Source organism: Brachyhypopomus gauderio, chromosome 5 (genome assembly GCF_052324685.1).
Source record: "Brachyhypopomus gauderio isolate BG-103 chromosome 5, BGAUD_0.2, whole genome shotgun sequence".
NCBI classification, from domain to species: domain Eukaryota; kingdom Metazoa; phylum Chordata; class Actinopteri; order Gymnotiformes; family Hypopomidae; genus Brachyhypopomus; species Brachyhypopomus gauderio.
The window spans coordinates 36034374-36055309 of record NC_135215.1 but is presented as its reverse complement, the minus strand read 5'-3'; the positions used below and the strand labels follow the sequence as shown (position 1 = coordinate 36055309).

Here is a 20936-nt window from a genome sequence, read left to right as displayed (position 1 = left end):
ACAGACAGATACTCTCACATTCACTCTCTGTTAGACTCACACAGGAGTGTACTCACTTGTTTCCTGTTCTGGGTGCTCTGAGCAGGCACAATGCAGTCATCGCTGTCTGAGAGGATCGATTCACTTAGATCTGAGCCCTGCTGTATGTCTAGACAAAGAAAGAACCAGCGATGGTGGAGGGAGGGGGGGAGAGGCAGAGCGAGGGAGAGAAAGCAAGAGAGCATGTTAACAAAGCACAACAATTATGTCGGTAGGAAAGTTACAATAGAGAAGTGAGCACGAGAGGAAGCGGAATTATTTAAAGCTGTCAACCATCTAAAAGCAGATACGTCGTCTTTCTGTCCATCTCTGTCTCTTCCCCTCGCCTCCCGTAGTCCAGCATAACACAAGAGTGACATGCTGGACATGATAACTTTAAAAGACAGCCTCTTGGCCAAGGTCAACAGTCATTAACATTTATGTTGTTGGCTACCAAGAGACAACATATCAGGGTATTGGCAGCAGCACCTGCAATATTTATGACTTTTTTTCCCTCGCATTGCTGTAGGGAGGCCTGCAAAACAATAGTGCAGGTGCTGATTCACATGAAAGTGAACACAAAGCCCGAACAGACGGATTGCTTTCCCCACAATGCATACGGGATCCAATATACAGCACCTGTAATATAATATGGCCCCTAAAAATACACAATGTATTGACAGCAATAAGCAACAAAATAACACAAGGGAGATATTTCCAATGCAGTATATATGGAATTGGCATCCCAATATTACAATCAGTTAGTCAACCAAAATAAACCAACCAATGAGAAAAAGACTACATAATAACAAAAAACTCTGAGAACTGCCTCATGCTGAAAAATGCGAATGCTGTAAAATTATGCGATACGGCTAAAGACTGTCCTACATTACATTGTCTAAAATAACGGCGCTTTTATTTGTCGACATCAAAATATCCACAGAACGCTTGATTTGAATGTCAGAGATTAGTCAAGATGTTCACAACACAAAGCACAAAAGGAAGAGACACAAAGAAATCTAAGATTTGTTAAAGGTTTAAACATATGATTAAGAAACGCTAAAGAGATCATGAATGACAGCAGTAAGAAAAATGCACCTTCCTCTGGCTCCTGGATTTCCTCAGAGATCTCTGAATCTTCCGATACAGACTGAGAGCTTACTGCAATCACCTGGCCCTCTGAGAAATGTGACTCTTCCTCCTCCTCGTCTTCCTCTCTGCCTGTAGGGGCCTGCCCCACCTCGACTACTCGGACATTTTGTTCCGTCTGTATTTAAAGCAATGTTAACTTTGTGAAACAAACATAATAATTCTTATATTTCAAGAGATAATAATACGTTTATGACTACAGATCAAAATGGTTTTAAACCAATTCTTAGTTTTTGCTTAATCTACAAACCTTTGATTAACATGCTACAGCTTTAATAATAGCTACATATTCAATAATAATACATATTCATGGAATGCTTTCACAAAGCTTTGTTGGTATGGCACTATGCATTTGCAAACCTTTGGAGTTGAGACAGCAGAGGGCTTTATTTCCTGATGACCACTGGAGGGAGTAGTTTCACTAATCTTGTCATTTCAAATAATACACAAAAATAAATAAATTACAGGATAAACATTTATTTATAACAAATAAACAATGAATAAATAACTGAAAATAAACCAATTAATATATATTGGTTTATTATTATTATAAATATATTATATATATATTTATGTTTCCCCTTTCTTACTTGATTTTCAGACTCTGTGACCTCCAAGAATGAAACTTTCTTAGTAGGGGCTTTAGTCAAGCTACGCAGTCTTGGCTTTGGTAGTGGGGTCTAAAGAGACCAAGATACCATGTTAAAAGTGAATCACTGAAAATAGTTGACTGAAGATACTAGAATATTTTTAATTTAAGTTCAAGGATACAACCATTAAAACGTCCAGTGTAAAATTGCAAAAATCCAGCCCCATCTCCTGAAGAAATATCTGGGACTGTCCTTGAACCAATCGAAACCTTGCATTTGAGTTAAATAAATAAATAAAAGTTTTTGCGTACACAAGCCTGTGTCTCACCTCAGAAGTAGCGGAAGAGGGCAGAGGAAAAACTTCTCTCTCCTCCCCTCCATTCACACTTCCAGCTTCCGCAACTGCTAATTTTACAGGAGACTCTTTCACAATGAACTTGGCCTGCTCTGCCGTCATGGCCGATCCTGAAGGAGGCAGGTACGTGAACTTCCATTTGAGAGTCACGTCAACGTAGCCACTGGGAAGACCAGCGGGACACAGCAGCTCAAACGTACCTGTACCACACACATCAGCAATGAAAGGTACAACCAATAATAAACACAACTCATAAAAAACATTTAAAATGCAGTAAAATAGTAGCACACAGCCAGTGCCAAAAAATAATGTAAAATAAGTGATTACTGAAGCTTATCAGTAAAAAGCTTCTCACCAGTAATTGCTTTATCATGCGCCAAGGATATAAGTGGCACTTTGGCTTTCCCCAGATACAGCTGATTCTCTAAATCCTGATCATCAAACACATACAGGATCAAACCCTCAGACCTCAAATATACATCAAGGTCAGAGTTCATTGCCATGGGGAAGGTTGCACGATCCTCAAACTGGGGTTGGTTGGTAGAAGGGATGATGGGCGTGTCATGATCAGGGAAGTGGAAGAGTTTGTAGATGACGTATGGGCTGGGCTGGGCATGAGGGGCCCTGGGTTTAAGATTAGAGCAGCGATGTACTGTGATGTGGAGTTCGTTCAGGTTCCCATCTTTGAATGAGGAGCTGGGCAGAGGTGCAGACGCAGCCTGCAGGGGGGCACGCACACACACACGCACGCACGCACGCACGCACACACACACACACACACACACACACACACACAAACACACACACACACACACACACACACACACGAGGGAAGAGTGACTAAGGAACCAATGTGTGGAAATGATCAGTTCTTGCAAAAAGGGCACCTCCACCTCTTGTTCACTTTTAGATGCTTTGTAAGACTTACCAGGTGTGTTTTTTTTTATAAATTATATAATTATATTTATTATCGTAACAATGAAGTGTAAGGGCCACTGGGTATCTTGGATAGCTTTAAATAATCAATAGCATTATATATATATAATATAAACTATATTAGTTATAGTTTAGTAACTTTGAGAAAACAAAAACGACAATCACATTTTCATATAGAATTTCATTTAGACTGTTCACAGGTAGGTAAGGTAGGTAAACTATGTATGAACTATTTCATTTAGACTGTTCACAGGTAGGTAAGGTAGGTAAACTATGTATGAACTATGTATGAAACATCCTTCCACCAGCAGCACAGCTAACCCTGAGATGAAAGTGAGGTTGCTGCCTCTTCATAATTAGATGTGTGAGTGTTAACAACACCTGGCTCGGGTCTCTGAGGCTGGAACTCAGGTAGCCCTGAGCTTTGGCTCTCTCCTTAAACAGGAGAATGGCCTGTTCCATAGGAACCCTCAGTCTGAGCCAGTAATCCAGAGTAGCAAGCACGTGGATTTCACCACTAACCCCTACCAACAAAGAGAAAGACACCAACTCAGTCAGCAATTCTGGAGGTAAATACATCTGTAGATTAAAAGGCAAGAAATTGAGTAGAAGAGAATATATGTTGAATATATTAAGAGTATTAATTTAGATCAACACTGCACTTTAAAAATACATTTAAAAAATGCTCTTTGAAAGCTACCGACTATGAACTTCTTAGCAGGACATGACAATTTTTGACTCAGCAGAACTATATCCTTACCCAAAATGCCTTCTTTGAACTCACCTACCAATTGAAGTGTACCAAATACTTTTCCATCTCTTTCCAACACTTGACTGAGGTGCAGCTGGCCTGCGGCTACTGTTCGGAAGGCCAGGCCCTCAGCCAGATGCAGTTCCACGGTGATGGAGTTACTGTGGAGGTAGTGCAAGAAGAAGTCGTCCACCTTCACCAGGTACTGTGAGATGAAGTCGAAGGCTGGTTGGGGCCCCCGCACTACGGCTGTGGACTGCAGCTCAAAGTCATAAAATGCATAAGTGCAGAAAGTGGCCGGGTCTTTGTCACCAAGACTGTCCAGAGCCTCAGGACCGAACCGGGCTGTGCCCAGGTGGATCTCCAAAAGGTTCTCTCCTCGAGCGAGATGAACCGTTTCATCAAACTCGTCAGTCATATTATCATCTGTGAGGTCGGCTCTGAAGACGTGGGTCTTGGTTCCGTACGCAATGTCTTTCAGTTGGGCTATGTGAAAAGGATGAGAAAGTTTGAAGAAAGTTGAGTGAGCTTCAAATAAAGCTCAAATAAAGCTAAGAGTTCAAATGTTTTGAATGTAGTTAAACCTTCAAGTTTCTTGATCTTGGCAGCCCTCGTGTCCAGAAGCTGACCCAGTTTCTCTTGCTTAAGTTCATTTTCTAGTTTCAGATCTTCCATTTTGCGTGTAACGGCCACAACTTCTGCCTAAATAACATTTTTAACACATACAAGAGACGAAAAAGGAAAAGGATTTGGCTCAAAAGTTGATAAGGTTACGAAACTACAGCACATTGATCTGCTGATGGTTCTGCACCTGGTAGTCTTTATTGATCTTGTGTTGGATGATGAGCATATTTCTAGTCTTCTCCAGCTCTTGGACGGTTTCTGCATGAATGGCCTGAAGTTCTTTCATCGAGCGCTCTACATCCACGTGAACCTCTGCCTCCACCTTCTCCAGGAAACCCAAATCACCCGTGTGCTGGGTCTTACGCACCTGATGTTAATGAGAGGATCCGTTCAAGAAGATTAGGGGCAAACCAGCCACAATACATGAAATGTGAATTCCCCATGAAAAATGTCCATGAAAGGTTTATGAAAAATGTAAGAAAGTTCTTCTTCACTGGACACAATCTTTATGATAACTTATAAATGGGCTGGAAAGGTAACCTAGCTTACTTGGTTGCTGTTAGATCTCCATCTTCAAAAGTGTTTAACATTATTTAAAACTGGTTTATAAACGAATTTAAATAAATCATTAAGTTGTGCTTGTTTCACTCATTTTCATGAGCCTGCCATTCACATCAGACACACATTACCTTTCGGTTATTCATTTTGAAGAAATATATTAAGTATCAGCCAACCATGTGATCTCATTCAAAATGACCAAGTGCTGAACTCAATCTTCTACTTTTTGCCAGATATCCCATTTGTGGATTGACAGTTTTAACTAGCTGTCAAACCACTGCCAATTTTGTGCAGCTTTATGGGATATTTGGCTAAAATCCTTTCAATGTTATAGAACATTTACCTTTATGAGCATCAACGCTTCACTCAGTTCAGCAGCATCTATTTCGCTTTCCTATAATATAAACAAAACAGAGGTAAGACTACAGTATGATCATCACCACATACTTCATAGACTTATAAACTTACCTTGGTGAAGATCTTCATGCGGTCTTTGATTTCATCCAACTGTTGCTTTTGTTCCAGATAACGAAGCTGAAGTTCTTTATTCTCTTGCATCAAATTTTTGTTTAAATCTTAAACAGAAAACGTGCAAACATTAAAATAGCCGTACAGATGAAACGTGTAGCACTGTATTTACTATACTATTGCATGGGTATTCCAGAAACAGAGCCATGAGCTTGGTCTACCTCTCTCTGTGTTAATTTTGTCCAGGATCTGGTTTTTATCAGTGAGGTCAGACTTCAGCGCCATCTCCAACTGGGCAATTTGCAGTTTGAGCTGTTGCTCTCTTGTCTTCCACTTCTGTTCCTGACTAACATCAAATGCACTAAGGCAACGACAAAAAAAAAAAAAACATTTTTTCACTCCAGGTGCCTTGATGTTTTTGTCCAGTTCTCATTTTATTTCTTATTTCTGTTTACTCACCTGTTCACTAACTTATCACAGTTTTCTTTGAGCAAGTCTCTCTCCTTCTCCAAGTCCTGAATTCGCTCAAGCAACTAAAAAAAAGAAGAAAATCAGCAAGTTAACATGGTGTTAACCTTTAACCTCTGCCTGGCTGCAGTGAGACGCGGCTGCTCTATTGCTGTACCTCAGCGTTCCTGTTTCGCTCCAATGCTGTAGAGTGAAGCTGGCTCTCCAGACCTAAAGTCCTCAGTCTCTCGTCTTTCAGCTGCCCAGTGAGCTCATCCACTTTAGCCATTGCTACGTCATGACTGGCCTTCAGGGTCTTCTGGTTCTACACAGATCCAGACCAGTTTCACAGCATTTTAAATTAACATCCTAAAACTATATAAATGCTTAAACCACTCACAAATATAAATCTCAGGCTATTCGTGTTGAATGTTAACACCAATGCATTTGGGCGGGGTTACAAAAAACTGAACAAAACAAGGTGCCCTTTTCCCTGTTTGCTCTTGCATGTTAAAGACCAGCTTGAATAATGTTTTATTTTCACCTCTTGTAGCTGAAGGAATCTTCCCTCCAGCACAGTGAACGCATTTCCTTTTTCAGCCAGTTGTTTCTGTAGCTTTATCATCTCCACATTGTCCTTAATGGTTGACCTATGTTCAATTTTCAATATGTTATTGCCAAAAACATTACACAGAAAATCTTCCTCTTCCTATAGAAGCCCATAATTTACAATGTCGATTAAAGCAGTACAAACAATCGGGTACCTTTGACCACTGGCCTGTTGTTCTCTTAGCTGAAGGAGAGACTCCTCATATTCTCTCTCTTTCCTCCTCAGCTGGTCTCTCGTTATCTCTGTGGATCTCTCTATCTCTTCTATCCGAGCCCTCTGACTCTCGATTACATTCTCCCTTTGTTGAGAAGAAGGCACTGATGAATTATAAATTACGTACAGATAGAACATCTCCATCCATCTCCATCCGGTGTGAATAGATTTATGAGAGTTGGTAGGTGAACAAGTGTTTACAGCACGTACAGGTTGCGGATCTCTGAGCGGGCCTCATCCAGAAGACTGTGCCCATATCGGGGCAGGAGCCCCATTGGTGGCCTGCTGCTCGTTTCTCCCTCTACCTGTCTGGGTCCTGCTGAAAAAACCAGAATTAGTATTAATTAATACCTCCCAGGTGCTCAGTAAAGCATGTGACAGTTCGGGACTGAGTGTTATACCTCCACTTGGTGTTTGTGGCCGCTGAAGAGAAGCCGGTGAGTCCTCCCTAAACCTGCGCAGGCCAGAGTTGATACGGGACTGAATGTGGCTGTAGGGTGTTGGTCTTCGGCTCTGGCTCTGAAGCTGTTTTGCTGTGAGAAGACGCTGTTTGAGCCCCTCATTTTGTTTCTCCAGCTCCTGCACTTTCTCTTGCAGCTCCTCAATCATCTCTTCCATCTCAACATCGCGGCCCCCAACCGCACGTCCCGCTGAAGACACCTGCTCCACACGCTTACGGTCCTTCACCAAGCGGATTAGCTTTGTGGCCATCCTGAAGCGACATACACACAGACGCACGCATACACTTAAAATAATCAACTGACTTGACACCAGCTACCTGAATCAAATGAAATGAGCAAAATTACTTAAACTACAAGAGGAAGTTGTGACTGAGTAACGTACTCTTAATTAAACGTATACCTCTTGATCTTGTCCTCTTGTTTATGCGTGTGCTGTTTGAGCAGGAGGTGTTCCTCCTGCAAACGCAGATATCTGTCCTCAAGTTCATCTCTGCTCACCTTGGCCACAGCTTGTCTGGCTCGGGCATTTTGGGAAAGTAGTGACTCTGTGGAGTTTTCATGTTACACAACTGAGTTTTTCTTTATTGTGCCTTTGAGGTGAAGAGTGCACACCAATAAACCAAACAGCGTGTCTCACCTTTCTCCAAGACTGCTCCATTAAGGGTTAGAGGGATGTCCCTCACAGGGATATCAGCAGCTGTCTCGTCTGCCAACATCACAGACATCCTGCAGCCTGAAAACACAAACCTTTACTCTTCCAACCCCACCATTCACTGCGTTCTAACGTGGCATTATTCCCTGTCAAGTTAGTATTATGTCCATGTTTAGCTAGATAACCCATATTAACTAACGTTAGCTCAAATATAACAGGTACTATATTATATATTAGGTACTTTATAACAGGTACTATATTATATATAACAGGTACTATATGAGATTATGGAGAAAAGCAACTTGGCTAGATGGGCATCAGATTTTCAGAGCCAAATTATCAGTTAACCTACCTTCCAAGACAAGTTGCAAATTTCCAATGCCTAACTTAAAAATTAAAACAACAGCTTAGTATTTATTTATAAGTAGTTACGTTTCACACAGCACACCACATAGCCACGTAGCTAGCTCATTTATCCGTTAGCCAGCTAGCTAGGTAAGGGGCATCTGCAGCGACTGTTGCTAGCAAACAATTTGCCTTCACAAATCAACTTCCTGTCTAGGCCTTATGGGAAATGTAGTCCTGGGTACTATTGCTCCAAGGTCCATGTGGTTAGTCCAAAATGTTAGTCTAAATATATTTTTCACCACATATTTTTTTACTAGCTATAAATAGGAGACGATACTATTATCATAGATCATTAGTAGCAACCATTACAATGACCATATTATCTTTAGGAGCAATTAAACCACTCAAAATGTATAAATATCTTACAATAACACCAATATCATGTGGTAGGTAACTACAATAATTAAACAATAAAGAAGACATTTGAGCATGCGAATGTATGTGAGTGTAGATAAACATTTGTTTGACCGTTTATTGCAGTGAAGCAGGTTGTATTTTGACGGGTATTAAACCTTCTCAAAGTGAAATAGTGGACCGTCAGGCCAGAATGACATTCGGGACGGAGGGGGCGGGGCCATCGCTTCCGTGTGCTAAGAGTCCCGCACGCATTCTTTTGTATTACGGTACACGTTTACGTCACATGACAAAACATACTACATTCCGAAGAATGACTTTACGCACTCTACGTAAGTCAAGTGCGCAAGGTAGAAGCTGTCTGTCAAAGGACATTTAAATGGCTCCACTGTGCAGAACTGTACGGTCCGTAGGGCACTGAAACGCCTCGGTTCGGCTTCAATTCGCACCGTAGACATATAAATGATATATTTTACAACTCGTTGCTTTTCGTACATCGTCTGAAGCGACACGACTCCTGGAAACCCTCGTTTGATCGCACGTAAAAATGAGCGAGGAGGAAGACGTTGTGCAGAAAGCAAAATTGGGGTTTGAAGATCTGTGTCGAGTCCTGAATATGGACGAGGAGGCGAGCAGCGGAGCGTGGAGGAGTTATGAAAATATCAGCAAGAATTACACCTTGGAGGTGAGACTGTGGGCTGTAGTGAGACCGATCACTCGGGCCCGCCGGTACACGCACGCAGTTTGATTCACTGGAGTCAAACGTGTGTTGTACACACACACACACACACGCACACACACACACACACACACACACACACACACACACACACACACACACACACACACACACACACACACACCTTAGTATTACCAATAGAGCAAATACATGTTTGGCAAAATCACTGCAGATTCTATTTACATATTTATTATTTATTTTGGGTACGATTATTGGTGACGATGGACTAAGATTAGGTGTAGACTACCCACCCGGGTTAAGAGGTTAGTTATTCTAGTAGGTCTTGTGATTTCTGGACCTAACGTTGCTTCTCAATGAAACGTGAATCGTTGTTTCAAAAACTAGTTGGATACTTTAAACTCGTCTAAATATTTCCACTATCATTCATTACATTCCCTACTTTAGAACTATCTCATTTTACTAGTTTATTCTTAGACCCTATATGTATATAATCCAGAAAACAATGTTTGTTCTTTTTTGTACATCCTTTACTGTATGAATGTTTACATTGGTGTATCCTGTTACAACATTGCTCTTACCTGGTAGTGCCCCCGTGCTCTCTCTCTCGCAGGGTAGTGAATTACACTGGCTGGCATGCGCCCTGTATGTGGCCTGTAGGACATCTGTACCCACTGTAGGCAAAGGCACCGCCGAAGGGAATTATGTGTCCCTGACACGGATCCTGCGCTCTTCAGAACAAAGGTGTGTTTGACACCAACACCTGTTTCATTGTTTGCACACTTTTTCAAAGATAGAAGAGAGCAATCATAATGTACTGTTTACATACGGGTGTTGTGTGTAGGATGATGTAATGTCAGAAGAGGGATCTTAAAGAGTGTTTTAATTGCAACAGTATGCATACCCAACCAAACATTTGACTTTTTTTTTTTTTTAATTTTGTGACAAAAAAACATTGTTCAAAATGTGAAAGAACTAATGTTGAAGTTCACTCAGCACTATATGTTTCTGCTGGCATTAAAAAACACAAACATAAAAAACAGAAGCCTTTCAACAGACCTTACTATCTGCATGTAATTGACATTTGAGTAACTATGGCTTGCTCTCTTTATAGCCTGATTGAGTTTTTCAGCAAAATGAAGAAATGGCAGGATATGGCCAACCTGCCAAAGGAATTCCGGCAGAGCACAGAAAGGCTGGAGAGGAACTTCACAGTCACGTCTGTCATTTTTAAAAAATATGTCCCTATTTTCAAAGACATTTTTAAAACCCCCTCTGAAGAAGCACCTAGAGCTCACAGAAGCAGGAAGCAGAGGTAAGCTCTGCTATAAGGCTGAATTTAGATCTCTTCCATATTCTATTCAGCTACTGTATGTACAGTATACAGACACCTAATGTCTAACTTTTATTGACATTAAATGAGAAATTCAAAGGTCACTCGTAGTAGTTGCTAACTGCCCTTTCTAGTTATCTTACAAAGATCTTATTGCTTTTTTGTATTCCATCTTCTCTTATCTCTGATATAAACCCCTGGAATATTAGTTTTGCTTTAAGAAACTGAATGTGTTGTGGTGCTGTGGCATGCAACTTTGTCTGTTCGTTGGTTTCTAGTGTTAGTAATGAACAATCACTTGTAATTAGGCCTGTGTTGAAAAAATCGATTTTCCGATTCAGAATCGATTCGCATATGATGATCTGATTATCGATTCGTACGTCCAAAGATCGATTTTTTAGTGAACTTTTACCCCCGCCTCGTCACTGAATTCACGCAGGCGTGCTCGGTCTAACTAACTGTAAAACGACTTGGCGTCGGACAGTGCCGGTAACGACGATAGTCAAATCGGAAATCTAAAAACAGAAGGACAGTTTATCCAGTGTCAGTGACTATTTACAGTTAGTCCATGTCACTGACAGTTTACCCAGTGTTTTTACAGTTTAAAAAAAGTTTTAAATGTTCTTGTAACGTTGGGCGCAAGGCGATGGACGAGACAGAATCCTTTGCACTTTCCAAATCGTTACGTTTATTACATTATTTACTGAAGCGCAGACAGCGCACATAAAACACGTTTACATAGAACACGTGTGACTCAAACAACGACGAGCACAGTACGCAAATTAAATAGACAAACCACATAAACCCCACGTGATGACGAGACGAGTCACAGGTGAGGACTATCACAAGGCACCCGCACCCACGGAGATACACCGACGTAGACGATTAGACGCAGACGACGTTAACGCGCCCAAAACGGAGGGGTCGGGGACCGTAACGTGAGAGTTCTGTTCTTATATTCTCACTTTAAAGAAAAATACACGTTTACATTTTATACTTTCAGTTTATTAAGTGTGAGCACTTTAAAAATAAAAATGCATTTGGTAGCAACAGCTTATGGGTGAATTCTTAATTATTTCAATCATAATAATAATAATGCACTGGTTAGTGTCCCAGTAGGAGCCCACTGTTGCAGATATAGACACCTCAAAGATGTCCTCTGTTTATTGTCCTGGATTACCTTTCTTGAAGGTAGATTTATGATGACGCTTTTCACCAGTCTTCCAGCCATCAGTAACTACCAACTACCAGTAACTATTTGCTGATTAATATCAATATAATACTAGTTTTAACATGTTGCTTCTGTACACAGTCAGGAAACAGCTCAAATACATTTTTAATAACACTAAACCCCTAATTGGATCGAATCGGATCGAATCGATTAAATCGGATTAAATCGAAAAAAAATCGATTCTTAATCTTCAGAATCGAAATCGGATCGATTCTTGGAATTTGAATCAATACCCAGCCCTACTTGTAATAATGTTGTAATAATGGCACAGGAGTATATCAACTTTGTATATGGCTTTATTCTACATTTTTAACACATAACTTAGTCATATGAACTTACTAAAGTTTCATAAATGGGTATTTAGTGATTTTTTAAAACTTTGGACTGATTATGTCTCAGGTCAGAACAAACCTACTTTCTCATCTCAGACGTAGAGGGCATGAAAGAGTGTGTGTGTGTGTGTGGGGGGGGGGGGGGGGGTAGACCTACAGGAGCAGACATCACAGCATTAATCCCACACCAATAACCAGTACAGACCGCGTCCTACATTGATAGTGGAGAGGAGGACTGTTGTATAACTTCACTTTCGCAGTGAGCCGTGTCCTCGTGCTCGGCCTCTCCACGCCTCCCTGCTCGCTGTCCTCACAGGAGTGTGAGATGTCTCCTCTTTCCTGTGTCCTCAGGCGTCATCCGTGCACCGTGGTGGAGGTGTTCCAATTCTGCTGGCTCCTGTTTGTGCAGGCCAAAGGTAAGCAGCCTCCATAGCGCCGCCCACACCAGGCCCTCCACAGCCCCGCCCACACCAGGCACTGTCTGGGCCCAACTGTCCGGCTGGTGCATGCCATGTGTGCCAGTGTTCAGTATATCTTCTGAAATGTTGTACACATATCTCTGAACATGCCTACATGACTCACGTGCACACTGCATCTTTCCTAGTCTTCTTACTGGCAAGGTAGAAAAAATATGATCGTTATAAAAAAGGTCAGTTCAGAAGGGGATTTCACATTTGATGCTATTGGAGGATATTTTCTGAGCCCAGTGACCCTGAATTCAGAATAACTCCAGAACAACAAGTCCAGAAGAGCAATGTTGAGTTTTACGCAGATGGACAAGAGAAGAGAAGAGTGTTTATTGGGAATCTTTACCCAATAGAGTTGATTCAGCATACGGATTGTTCCTGTTTACTGTCAAGAAATAGAGCTTGTTTGTGTGATCAGCACTCATTAGCTGGGCCTGTGCAGACATGTCGGCATCAGCTAGAAGCCTCGGTGTAGGGGGGGGGGGGGGGGGGGGGGGGGGGTTGGTTCACACACACACACACTGGTCCACTGCATTGATTTATTTTAACCTTCTTTAAAATGGAGCACTTAACAGTGTTTTTGTATGCATGTTGTGCTAACTGGGCTCTGAGGAATTGTGTGGTAATTGTCTTTGATTTTTAGTTATAAGTGTTTTAAATAAAAACAGCGATGTGAAAATATCAGCATTTTGTGGACCAATGAACTAGTAAACACTAACAAACATACTCGGTGGAGCAAATAGCCATAGTAAAACTGTCAGGTTTACATATTTATTAGACTAAGAAGTCCAATGTGAAAAACAGCTAAATCCCAAGAAGCATTATATGAAATATAAGCGTGTGACTTTACAGAACAATAAGGTTTGACAGCTGCATGCCTTGTCTGCCCTTAGCGAAACAGCAGGGAAACACACACACACACACACACACACACACACACCGAGACAATTATTTCCGGGCATGTGCAGCGTGCAGTGCGTATCATAGTAACCAGTGGAGATGACAAGTCAGGGCTTGTCCGTATTTGAGCGGCCTCTGGTCCAGCAGGGTGGCTCTCAGCTTCCCTACCTCTTTAATCCCCTTCTCTCTGGTTTAAACCCCCTCGTTCTGCCGCTGTCATAATGTAGAGGTCTCGCTAAGTGCTCAGACAGCAGCTCACTGCTTTCCCTGTGGACACCACTGACGAGTTTGTAAGTACGGATTGCAGCACACTGTGTATTCTCGGACTTGACAGTGAATTTGGAAGAAATTCTTTTCAAACATTTTGTCTTTTTTGTGTGCGTGTAATCCAATGATAGCATGATGAAGTTATTTGATGGACTCTATGAGATTTGTTACTGTAATCTTTAAATGTTTTCATGTTAATTTCTTTAACAAAAGGCCTTCAAGAATATAGTAGCTCTGAACATTTCAGTGGGCTCTAAGGTTGTTTTCTGCTTGAAAACTATAATGAGTTAATACTGGGTCAGTGCTATAGATCAGTATGTGATTATCTTTGTATAGACAGTATCAACTCTGCCTTTTATATGACGTGGTGTAGAGTCTGTGGAGTGTGTCTGCTGCCCCGAGCGCAGAAGTTTCCTAGTCTAAATATGAATCATTTTTATTGGTAGCACTGTGACGAATGTTGGCTGGGCCTCGCATTGGTGCCCAGCATGCAGGTCGATTAAACAGGAAGAAATAAATTAGCAGTGTGGCTCTTGAGCAGAGCAGGTTCCCCTCTGCAGCCTTTTCCTGTTGAGCGCGGGGATCACGGCTCCTGTCTGGTTGATATACAGGCTGCCCGTAGTGCAGCGTCGCTGTTATGAAACGTGTTTCAGCTCACAGCGACACTGCTGGTCAGAGCTGTCTGAGCGGACGGCAGCTGGTTTGAAGCTCCTGTTTGAGGACGTCTGATGACATAACCCAGGGTTCAACAGAATGCCTGAATACGTCGTGCTTTCCAAACGCTGTCTGTCATGTTAGCCTTGGTCAGGACCACAGTGCCCACATCACTTGTGTCTCCTCTGCCCTCCATCGCTGCTGTCTGCAGGCAACTTTCCTATGATCAGCGATGACCTTGTGAACTCGTATCACCTTCTGCTGTGTGCCCTTGACTTGGTCTACTGCAACTCCCTCCTGTGCTCTAACCGCAAAGATTTGCTCAACCCCTCCTTCAAAGGTACAGCCCAGACCATCAACCACACACACACACACATAGCCTGAAGTTCAACGGCTGTTTACAGACATGCAGACACACTAACACACATACATATTCCCTATGCATGTCCTATACTACTACAAACATACATACACTTTTTAAGGCACATTGCTAAGTAAACAATGATCTTTTCTCTAATTATTCATCCTCTTTTGAGATTAACAGCATATTATGCTTCCACCATATAAGCTTTCTCTGTGTGTATATATATTTGTGTGCATGTGTGTGCGTGCGTGCGTGCGTGCGTGTTTGTGTGTGCGTGTGTGTGTGTGTGTGTGCACATGCACACAGGTCTTCCAGAAGATTTCAGCAGTAAGGACTATAAGCCTGGAGTGGGTCCTTTTTGTTTCATTGAGCAACTGTGTGAGCTGCATGACGGTCTGGTGCTGGAGGCTAAAGGAGTGAAAGAGCACTTCTGGAAACCCTTCATCAAGAGGCTGTTTGAACGCAAGGTGAGTGATCATAGCCCAGTACTACACTAGAGTGATCATAGCCCAGTACTACACTAGAGTGATCATAGCCCAGTACTACACTAGAGTGATCATAGCCCAGTACTACACTAGAGTGATCATAGCCCAGTACTACACTACCACAGCATAGGAATGGAGCTGCTTTGATACAGTGCTGTTTGTCAACATCTCACAGGCTTTGCAGCGCATTTTATCCATAAATAAATAAAAATAATACTCTTCTCTTCATTTGCTACTTATTTACAGATTTTAAAGGGAAAAGAAGAAACACTCACAGGATTCTTGGATCCTGTTAATTTTGGAGACTGTCTGTAAGTGTCTGAAATGACAAAAAAAGACAGTACTTACCCCGCCAATAAACTACACACATCTAGGCAAAACTGAATGAATCTATATTGGTCCAAAGTAGTTTTAATGTGAATAAAATGGTTCAGTTTGCAGTTAAATCAACTTAGATCTGTTCACACATGTTTTATAACTGTAAACTAGTTGATATTTGGTTCAAAAGCCAAATTAAAAGATATCTTATTGGAATGAGGTTGTAGTCCTGTAAGGAGGAGTTAACCACAGCCACAAACTTTGTAGACCAAAAAATCTGGGAGCTCTCTTTGAAATTCTTGCCACAAGTTATAAAATGAACTGGCTGTCCTTTGTGTTAATGCAGAGCTGTGTTTTTCCCATCAAAAGCCCATCACAGGTGTGTGTGTGTGTGTGTGTGTGTGTGTGTGTGTGTGTGTGTGTGTGTGTGTGTGTGTGTGTGTGTGTGTGTGTGTGTGTCAGTGCATCTCTGAACAGAGTGTATGAGGAGCACATTCTTTCGTCAGGTGCTCTGGATGAGAGAATATTTCTGGGGGAGGGGGCGAGTGAGGAAATTGGCACTCCTGCCCCGAGTCTGTGTGAAGGGACAGAGAACCAGGAACGTCCGTCCAACGTTCTCCACAGCTCTCTCTCTGTGAGTCTGCAGAAAACTCACAATATAAACCTCCACTTACGTGCCTGTATATACAAACACTTCTCCAGCTGACAAGAACATGTAAAACCATTTGAAGGTCGTTTGAAGTGATTAACCTTCCTTCAACTTTTCCTTCAGTCCTCAATCATGGTCTCCTTATATTTGTTTGGTGCTTCTTTGTAAATTAGCGATTGAGTCTGGATGTCTGGTTTACAGGCGTCTACTCTCAAAGTGTCCACTCCTCTGACGGGCAAGACCTGCATGCAGGACAGCGCTGTTGGCACGCCGGTCTCCATGGCAATGCAGGGTGTGGGGAGGCTACACAGTCTGTTGACCGGACTCAAACACAGACCGAGTCTGAGGCTGCGAGAGGTTTTTAAGTAATATATCCACCTCACGTCCACCTCACGTCCACCTCACGTTCACCTCACGTTCACCTCTCGTCCACCTCACGTTCACCTCACGTTCACCTCTCGTCCACCTCACGCTCACCTCACGTTCACCTCACGTTCACTTCACGTTCACCTCACGTTCACCTCACGTCCACCTCACGCTCACCTCATATTCACCTCACGTCCACCTCACGTCCACCTCACATCCACCTCACGTCCACCTCACGTTCACCTCACGTTCACTTCACATCCACCTCACATTCACCTCACGTCCACCTCACGTCCACCTCACGTTCACCTCACGTTCACCTCACGTTCACCTCACGTCCACCTCACGTTCACCTCACGTTCACCTCACGTCCACCTCACGCTCACCTCACGTTCACCTCACGTTCACTTCACGTTCACCTCACGTCCACCTCACGTCCACCTCACATTCACCTCACGTCCACCTCACGTCCACCTCACATCCACCTCACGTCCACCTCACGTCCACCTCACGTTCACTTCACATCCACCTCACGTCCACCTCACGTCCACCTCACGTTCACCTCACGTCCACCTCACGTCCACCTCACGTCCACCTCACGTTCACCTCACGTTCACCTCACGTTCACTTCACATCCACCTCACATTCACCTCACGTCCACCTCACGTCCACTTCACGTTCACCTCACGTCCACCTCACATCCACCTCATGTTCACCCAGTGGGGAACCGTCAGGGCCCTCTACGCCCTCTTAGAGGGCCTAAAATATTCTTAAAACAGTATATATATAATTATCCAATTTTATGTTATCTACTTACAGTTTTACAATCGACATCTAAACAATTGCAAAAATATAAGCAAATAAATTATTCACCCGTGTCTATTCAATCTGTGTTTGAAGGTGAGGGGTTAAGTGGAAGCCTGTGAGCCTGTGTCTCCCCCTATCAGGACTGTGATGCCCGCTGTTCGTTTACAGAGGGCCTGGCAGTTATAATTCAGCGCAATACCAGTTTCAAATGACAGTAAAATTGACCAATCATATCTTCCCTCTTAGTGGGCGGGCTTAACTGTATGATCATTTCCGCCCGCTGTGGCGACGCTAGCTGTCGTTAGCCTACCGTCGCTAGCTAGTTTCGATTAAGTCCTTTGACGTCCTCATTTACATATTCCGCTTTCGCGAACCACAGAGCTGTGAAACCTTATTTTGTTTGGAAACTTATTTTGCTTAACAAGTTATCTAGTACAAATGTTATTGTTTATTGCGTTTCTAAAGCTATAACCTACTGTTGTCTCGGTTTTTCGTATTTTTCTTTATTTTTTATTGCAGTTTATTAGGAGAGGAAAAAAAATTTCGGGGGGGGGGGGGGGGGGGGGGTAGCGGGCCCAGGTTTAATGGTCACGGTTCGCTACTGTGTTCACCTCACGTTCACCTCACGTCCACCTCACGTCCACTTCACGTCCACCTCACGTCCACCTAACGTTCACCTCACATCCACCTCACATCAACTCACGTTCACCTCACATTCTCACTTCACGTCCACCTCACATCCACCTCACGTTCACTTCACGTCCACTACACATCCACCTCACGTTCACCTCACGTTCACCTCACGTCCACCTCACGTTCACTTCACGTTCACCTCACGTCCACCTCACGTTCACCTCACGTCCACCTCACGTTCACCTCACGTCCACCTCACGTCCACCTCACGTTCACCTCACGTCCACCTCACGTCCACCTCAAGTCCTCCTGACGTCCACCTCACGTTCACCTCACGTTCACCTCACGTTCACCTCACGTCCACCTCACGTTCACCTCACGTCCACCTCACGTTCACCTCACGTTCACTTCACGTTCACCTCACGTCCACCTCATGTTCACCTCACGTCCACCTCACGTTCACCTCACGTTCACCTCACGTTCACCTCACGTCCACCTCAAGTCCACCTCACGTCCACCTCAAGTCCTCCTGACGTCCACCTCACGTTCACCTCACGTCCACCTCATGTTTATCTCACGTTCACCTCACGTCCACCTCACATCCTACACTTATTAAACATAGTCAAATCATGAAAGCCCCAGTATAGCTGTTTACAAGGAAAGTCCTCCTGTTCATATTTTTGAGGTACAGCTTTGCTTGCACTTCTGTTGTTCTGTCCTGTTATTGCTGTACCAGGAAACTACCTTGTTACTTTTGACTGTTGCTCACTAGGTGTTCGGCTATAAAGCATCAGCTAATGTCATGCATTGTCACATCAGTAGTACCACTTATGGTCTGTTTAAACTGTTTAACCCAGGGCCTGTGCAAGGAATCCCAGCCAAGCCATGGCAGCCAGACTGAGGGAGATGTCTGACACGTTCCTCCAGAGCTATGAGGCAAAAGGAGAAGAGAAACAAAGTCTGGCAAGAGGTTTGAGTCCTAACCTGGAATCATCTCACCTAGCTGTGAATTTAGCTTTGGGGTTTTTATAGTCTGTTGTGTATTTGTTCAGCATTTTCTTTATAACAATTTTACTGTGTCTATTGTATGTTCATTTTAATTTTGTACTTTTTTTGTACGGTGTCCTTGGGTGCTAGAAAGGCGCCTAAAATAAAATGCATTATTATTATTATTATTAAACAATTACAGTTTACTGTACACTGGAATATTTGTACTTGTATGTATGTTTTGCAGATATTGCTGCAAAATACTTTTGCCTAGCTGAAGCGCTGTACAACAAAACACTGGAGGCTATCATTGACCAGGAGAAGATGAGACTTGGGGACGGTGACCTCTCTGTGAGCTTCCTCTCTTGTCTCATTCCTTTAGTCATTCATCCATTCACCACATGTAAAAATGAATTCATGGTTTGCCCTTGACTCCTCAGAGTCATTCGTTCATTGCGATGTTCTCTCACAGTGTATTCTAGAGCAGGACATGTTCCACCGTTCCTTGATAGCGTGTTGCTTGGAGATTGTGATCTTCTCCTACCGTCCGCCTGGCGAGTTCCAGCAGGTTCTGCAGATCTTTGGAATTCCTCCTTACCATTTCTACAAGGTAGCCAAACGACAAACAGCCCTCAAAAATCATCATGCGTTTGCAGTAGATAACAGGCTAGAAGCTATCAGCATTCGTTCAATACCAGCAACAAAGCAATCACTCCTGCCCTGCTTGTTCATAACATGGCAACGCAGATGGAATCTCTCTCTCTCTCTCTCTTCTCTCTCTCTCTCTCTCTCTCTCTCTCTCTCTCTCTCTCTCTCTCTCTCTCTCTCTCTCTCTCTCTCTCTCTCTCTCTCTCCATGTGTTAGGTAATTGAGGTTCTGGTCCGGGCCGAGGATGGTCTGTTTAGGGATGTGGTGAAGCACCTGAACCATGTGGAGGAACAGGTGTTGGAGAGTCTATCGTGGAGAGAGGACTCCCCGTTGTGGGACAGCATCAGGGAGGCCAGGAACCACGTGCCCTCCTGCCAGGAGGTCGGGCCGCACGCCTGCTTTTGACCACCTACCCCTAATTTATTAATGCCCCGATGTCACAAGCAGCAGTAGTTTCTGTATGGTGCTATGAGATAATGATGTTTGTCTATGTGTGTCGGTGTGCGCTTGTTAGGTAACGCCCCCTCAGTATCTGGAGGACGGGTCTGACAGCAACCCTCACAGCCCACAAAATAATGAGCTCGGTGCTAACGCTGGTGGAGCGGCCACAGGTAAAAGACGGTAGCACAGCTAACGCCAGAATTACCATAGTTACGCAAACTGCGATAGCGGAGTAATTGGGGAATTTGACGTTTTCTACAGTCATCTGTTTGTTTCCTCTAGTTTTCCGTTGTTCACTTACCTGTGGATCTCAGCAGGTGTGTCGCCCTCCCCAGCGACGCTGCAGGAGCGATACAGCTCCCCCCCCTCCAGCACCGTGCGCAGACGCCTCTTTGTGGACCTGGAGACGACCTCTGACCCGGCCGCCTCGGTCAGAGCCGCACAGCCTTCCCTGGTCAGCACTATACCTGCAGGCCAGACTGTGGTGACTATGGCAACAGCTACAGTTACTGCTAACAATGGTCAAACAGTTACCATACCTGTGCAAGGTGAATTGAATTACACTATTCTATAGTCTATACCTACACCTATATAGTCTCAATCGTAGATAAAGTCATGAACAGTAGACGTGTGGACTCGAGTCACATGACTTGGACTCGAGTCCGACTCGAGTCACTAAACTGATGACTTGTGACTTGACTCGACATCATCACTGAATACTTGCGACTTGACTTAGACTTTACCTTTACTGACTTGGACTTGG

The 20936-nt window shown here is 43.3% G+C and overlaps 2 protein-coding genes across 12 annotated transcripts in view; one reads left to right on the top strand and one right to left on the bottom strand.

Annotated features, from left to right (window-relative positions):
- The window catches only part of rpgrip1l (RPGRIP1 like), a 41096-nt gene extending 32715 nt beyond the window's left edge, over positions 1 to 8381 (bottom strand). For 3 of the 8 annotated variants that reach the window (XM_077007597.1, XM_077007598.1, XM_077007596.1), the window contains exons 1-22: positions 8185 to 8379; positions 7818 to 7913; positions 7581 to 7725; positions 7121 to 7431; positions 6930 to 7038; positions 6661 to 6804; positions 6441 to 6546; positions 6075 to 6221; positions 5909 to 5982; positions 5671 to 5810; positions 5450 to 5556; positions 5325 to 5375; positions 4611 to 4790; positions 4384 to 4501; positions 3833 to 4285; positions 3430 to 3572; positions 2468 to 2831; positions 2086 to 2312; positions 1758 to 1847; positions 1528 to 1593; positions 1117 to 1285; positions 57 to 148 (exon numbers count right to left, since the gene is read on the bottom strand). In XM_077007597.1, coding sequence (XP_076863712.1) covers positions 57 to 148; positions 1117 to 1285; positions 1528 to 1593; positions 1758 to 1847; positions 2086 to 2312; positions 2468 to 2831; positions 3430 to 3572; positions 3833 to 4285; positions 4384 to 4501; positions 4611 to 4790; positions 5325 to 5375; positions 5450 to 5556; positions 5671 to 5810; positions 5909 to 5982; positions 6075 to 6221; positions 6441 to 6546; positions 6661 to 6804; positions 6930 to 7038; positions 7121 to 7431; positions 7581 to 7725; positions 7818 to 7905 — 3324 coding nt within the window. In that variant the 5' untranslated portion in view covers positions 7906 to 7913; positions 8185 to 8379. Of the gene's footprint in view, positions 1 to 56; positions 149 to 1116; positions 1286 to 1527; positions 1594 to 1757; positions 1848 to 2085; positions 2313 to 2467; positions 2832 to 3429; positions 3573 to 3832; positions 4286 to 4383; positions 4502 to 4610; positions 4791 to 5324; positions 5376 to 5449; positions 5557 to 5670; positions 5811 to 5908; positions 5983 to 6074; positions 6222 to 6440; positions 6547 to 6660; positions 6805 to 6929; positions 7039 to 7120; positions 7432 to 7562; positions 7726 to 7817; positions 7914 to 8184 lie in introns of those variants that run through there. The other 5 variants (XR_013131098.1, XR_013131099.1, XM_077007601.1 and 2 more) reach the window with 4 other exon arrangements.
- Positions 8382 to 8956: 575 nt separating this feature from the next.
- rbl2 (retinoblastoma-like 2 (p130)) overlaps positions 8957 to 20936 on the top strand; it is a 16570-nt gene continuing 4590 nt past the window's right edge. For 2 of the 4 annotated variants that reach the window (XM_077007594.1, XM_077007591.1), the window contains exons 1-15: positions 8957 to 9279; positions 9905 to 10035; positions 10406 to 10606; positions 12539 to 12603; positions 14687 to 14815; positions 15146 to 15306; positions 15571 to 15635; positions 16105 to 16276; positions 16493 to 16656; positions 18955 to 19067; positions 19332 to 19435; positions 19557 to 19694; positions 19949 to 20113; positions 20247 to 20343; positions 20488 to 20721. In XM_077007594.1, the coding sequence (XP_076863709.1) occupies positions 9142 to 9279; positions 9905 to 10035; positions 10406 to 10606; positions 12539 to 12603; positions 14687 to 14815; positions 15146 to 15306; positions 15571 to 15635; positions 16105 to 16276; positions 16493 to 16656; positions 18955 to 19067; positions 19332 to 19435; positions 19557 to 19694; positions 19949 to 20113; positions 20247 to 20343; positions 20488 to 20721 (2077 nt within the window). In that variant the 5' untranslated portion in view covers positions 8957 to 9141. Of the gene's footprint in view, positions 9280 to 9904; positions 10036 to 10405; positions 10607 to 12538; positions 12604 to 13186; positions 13845 to 14686; positions 14816 to 15145; positions 15307 to 15570; positions 15636 to 16104; positions 16277 to 16492; positions 16657 to 18954; positions 19068 to 19331; positions 19436 to 19556; positions 19695 to 19948; positions 20114 to 20246; positions 20344 to 20487; positions 20722 to 20936 lie in introns of those variants that run through there. The other 2 variants (XM_077007592.1, XM_077007595.1) reach the window with 2 other exon arrangements.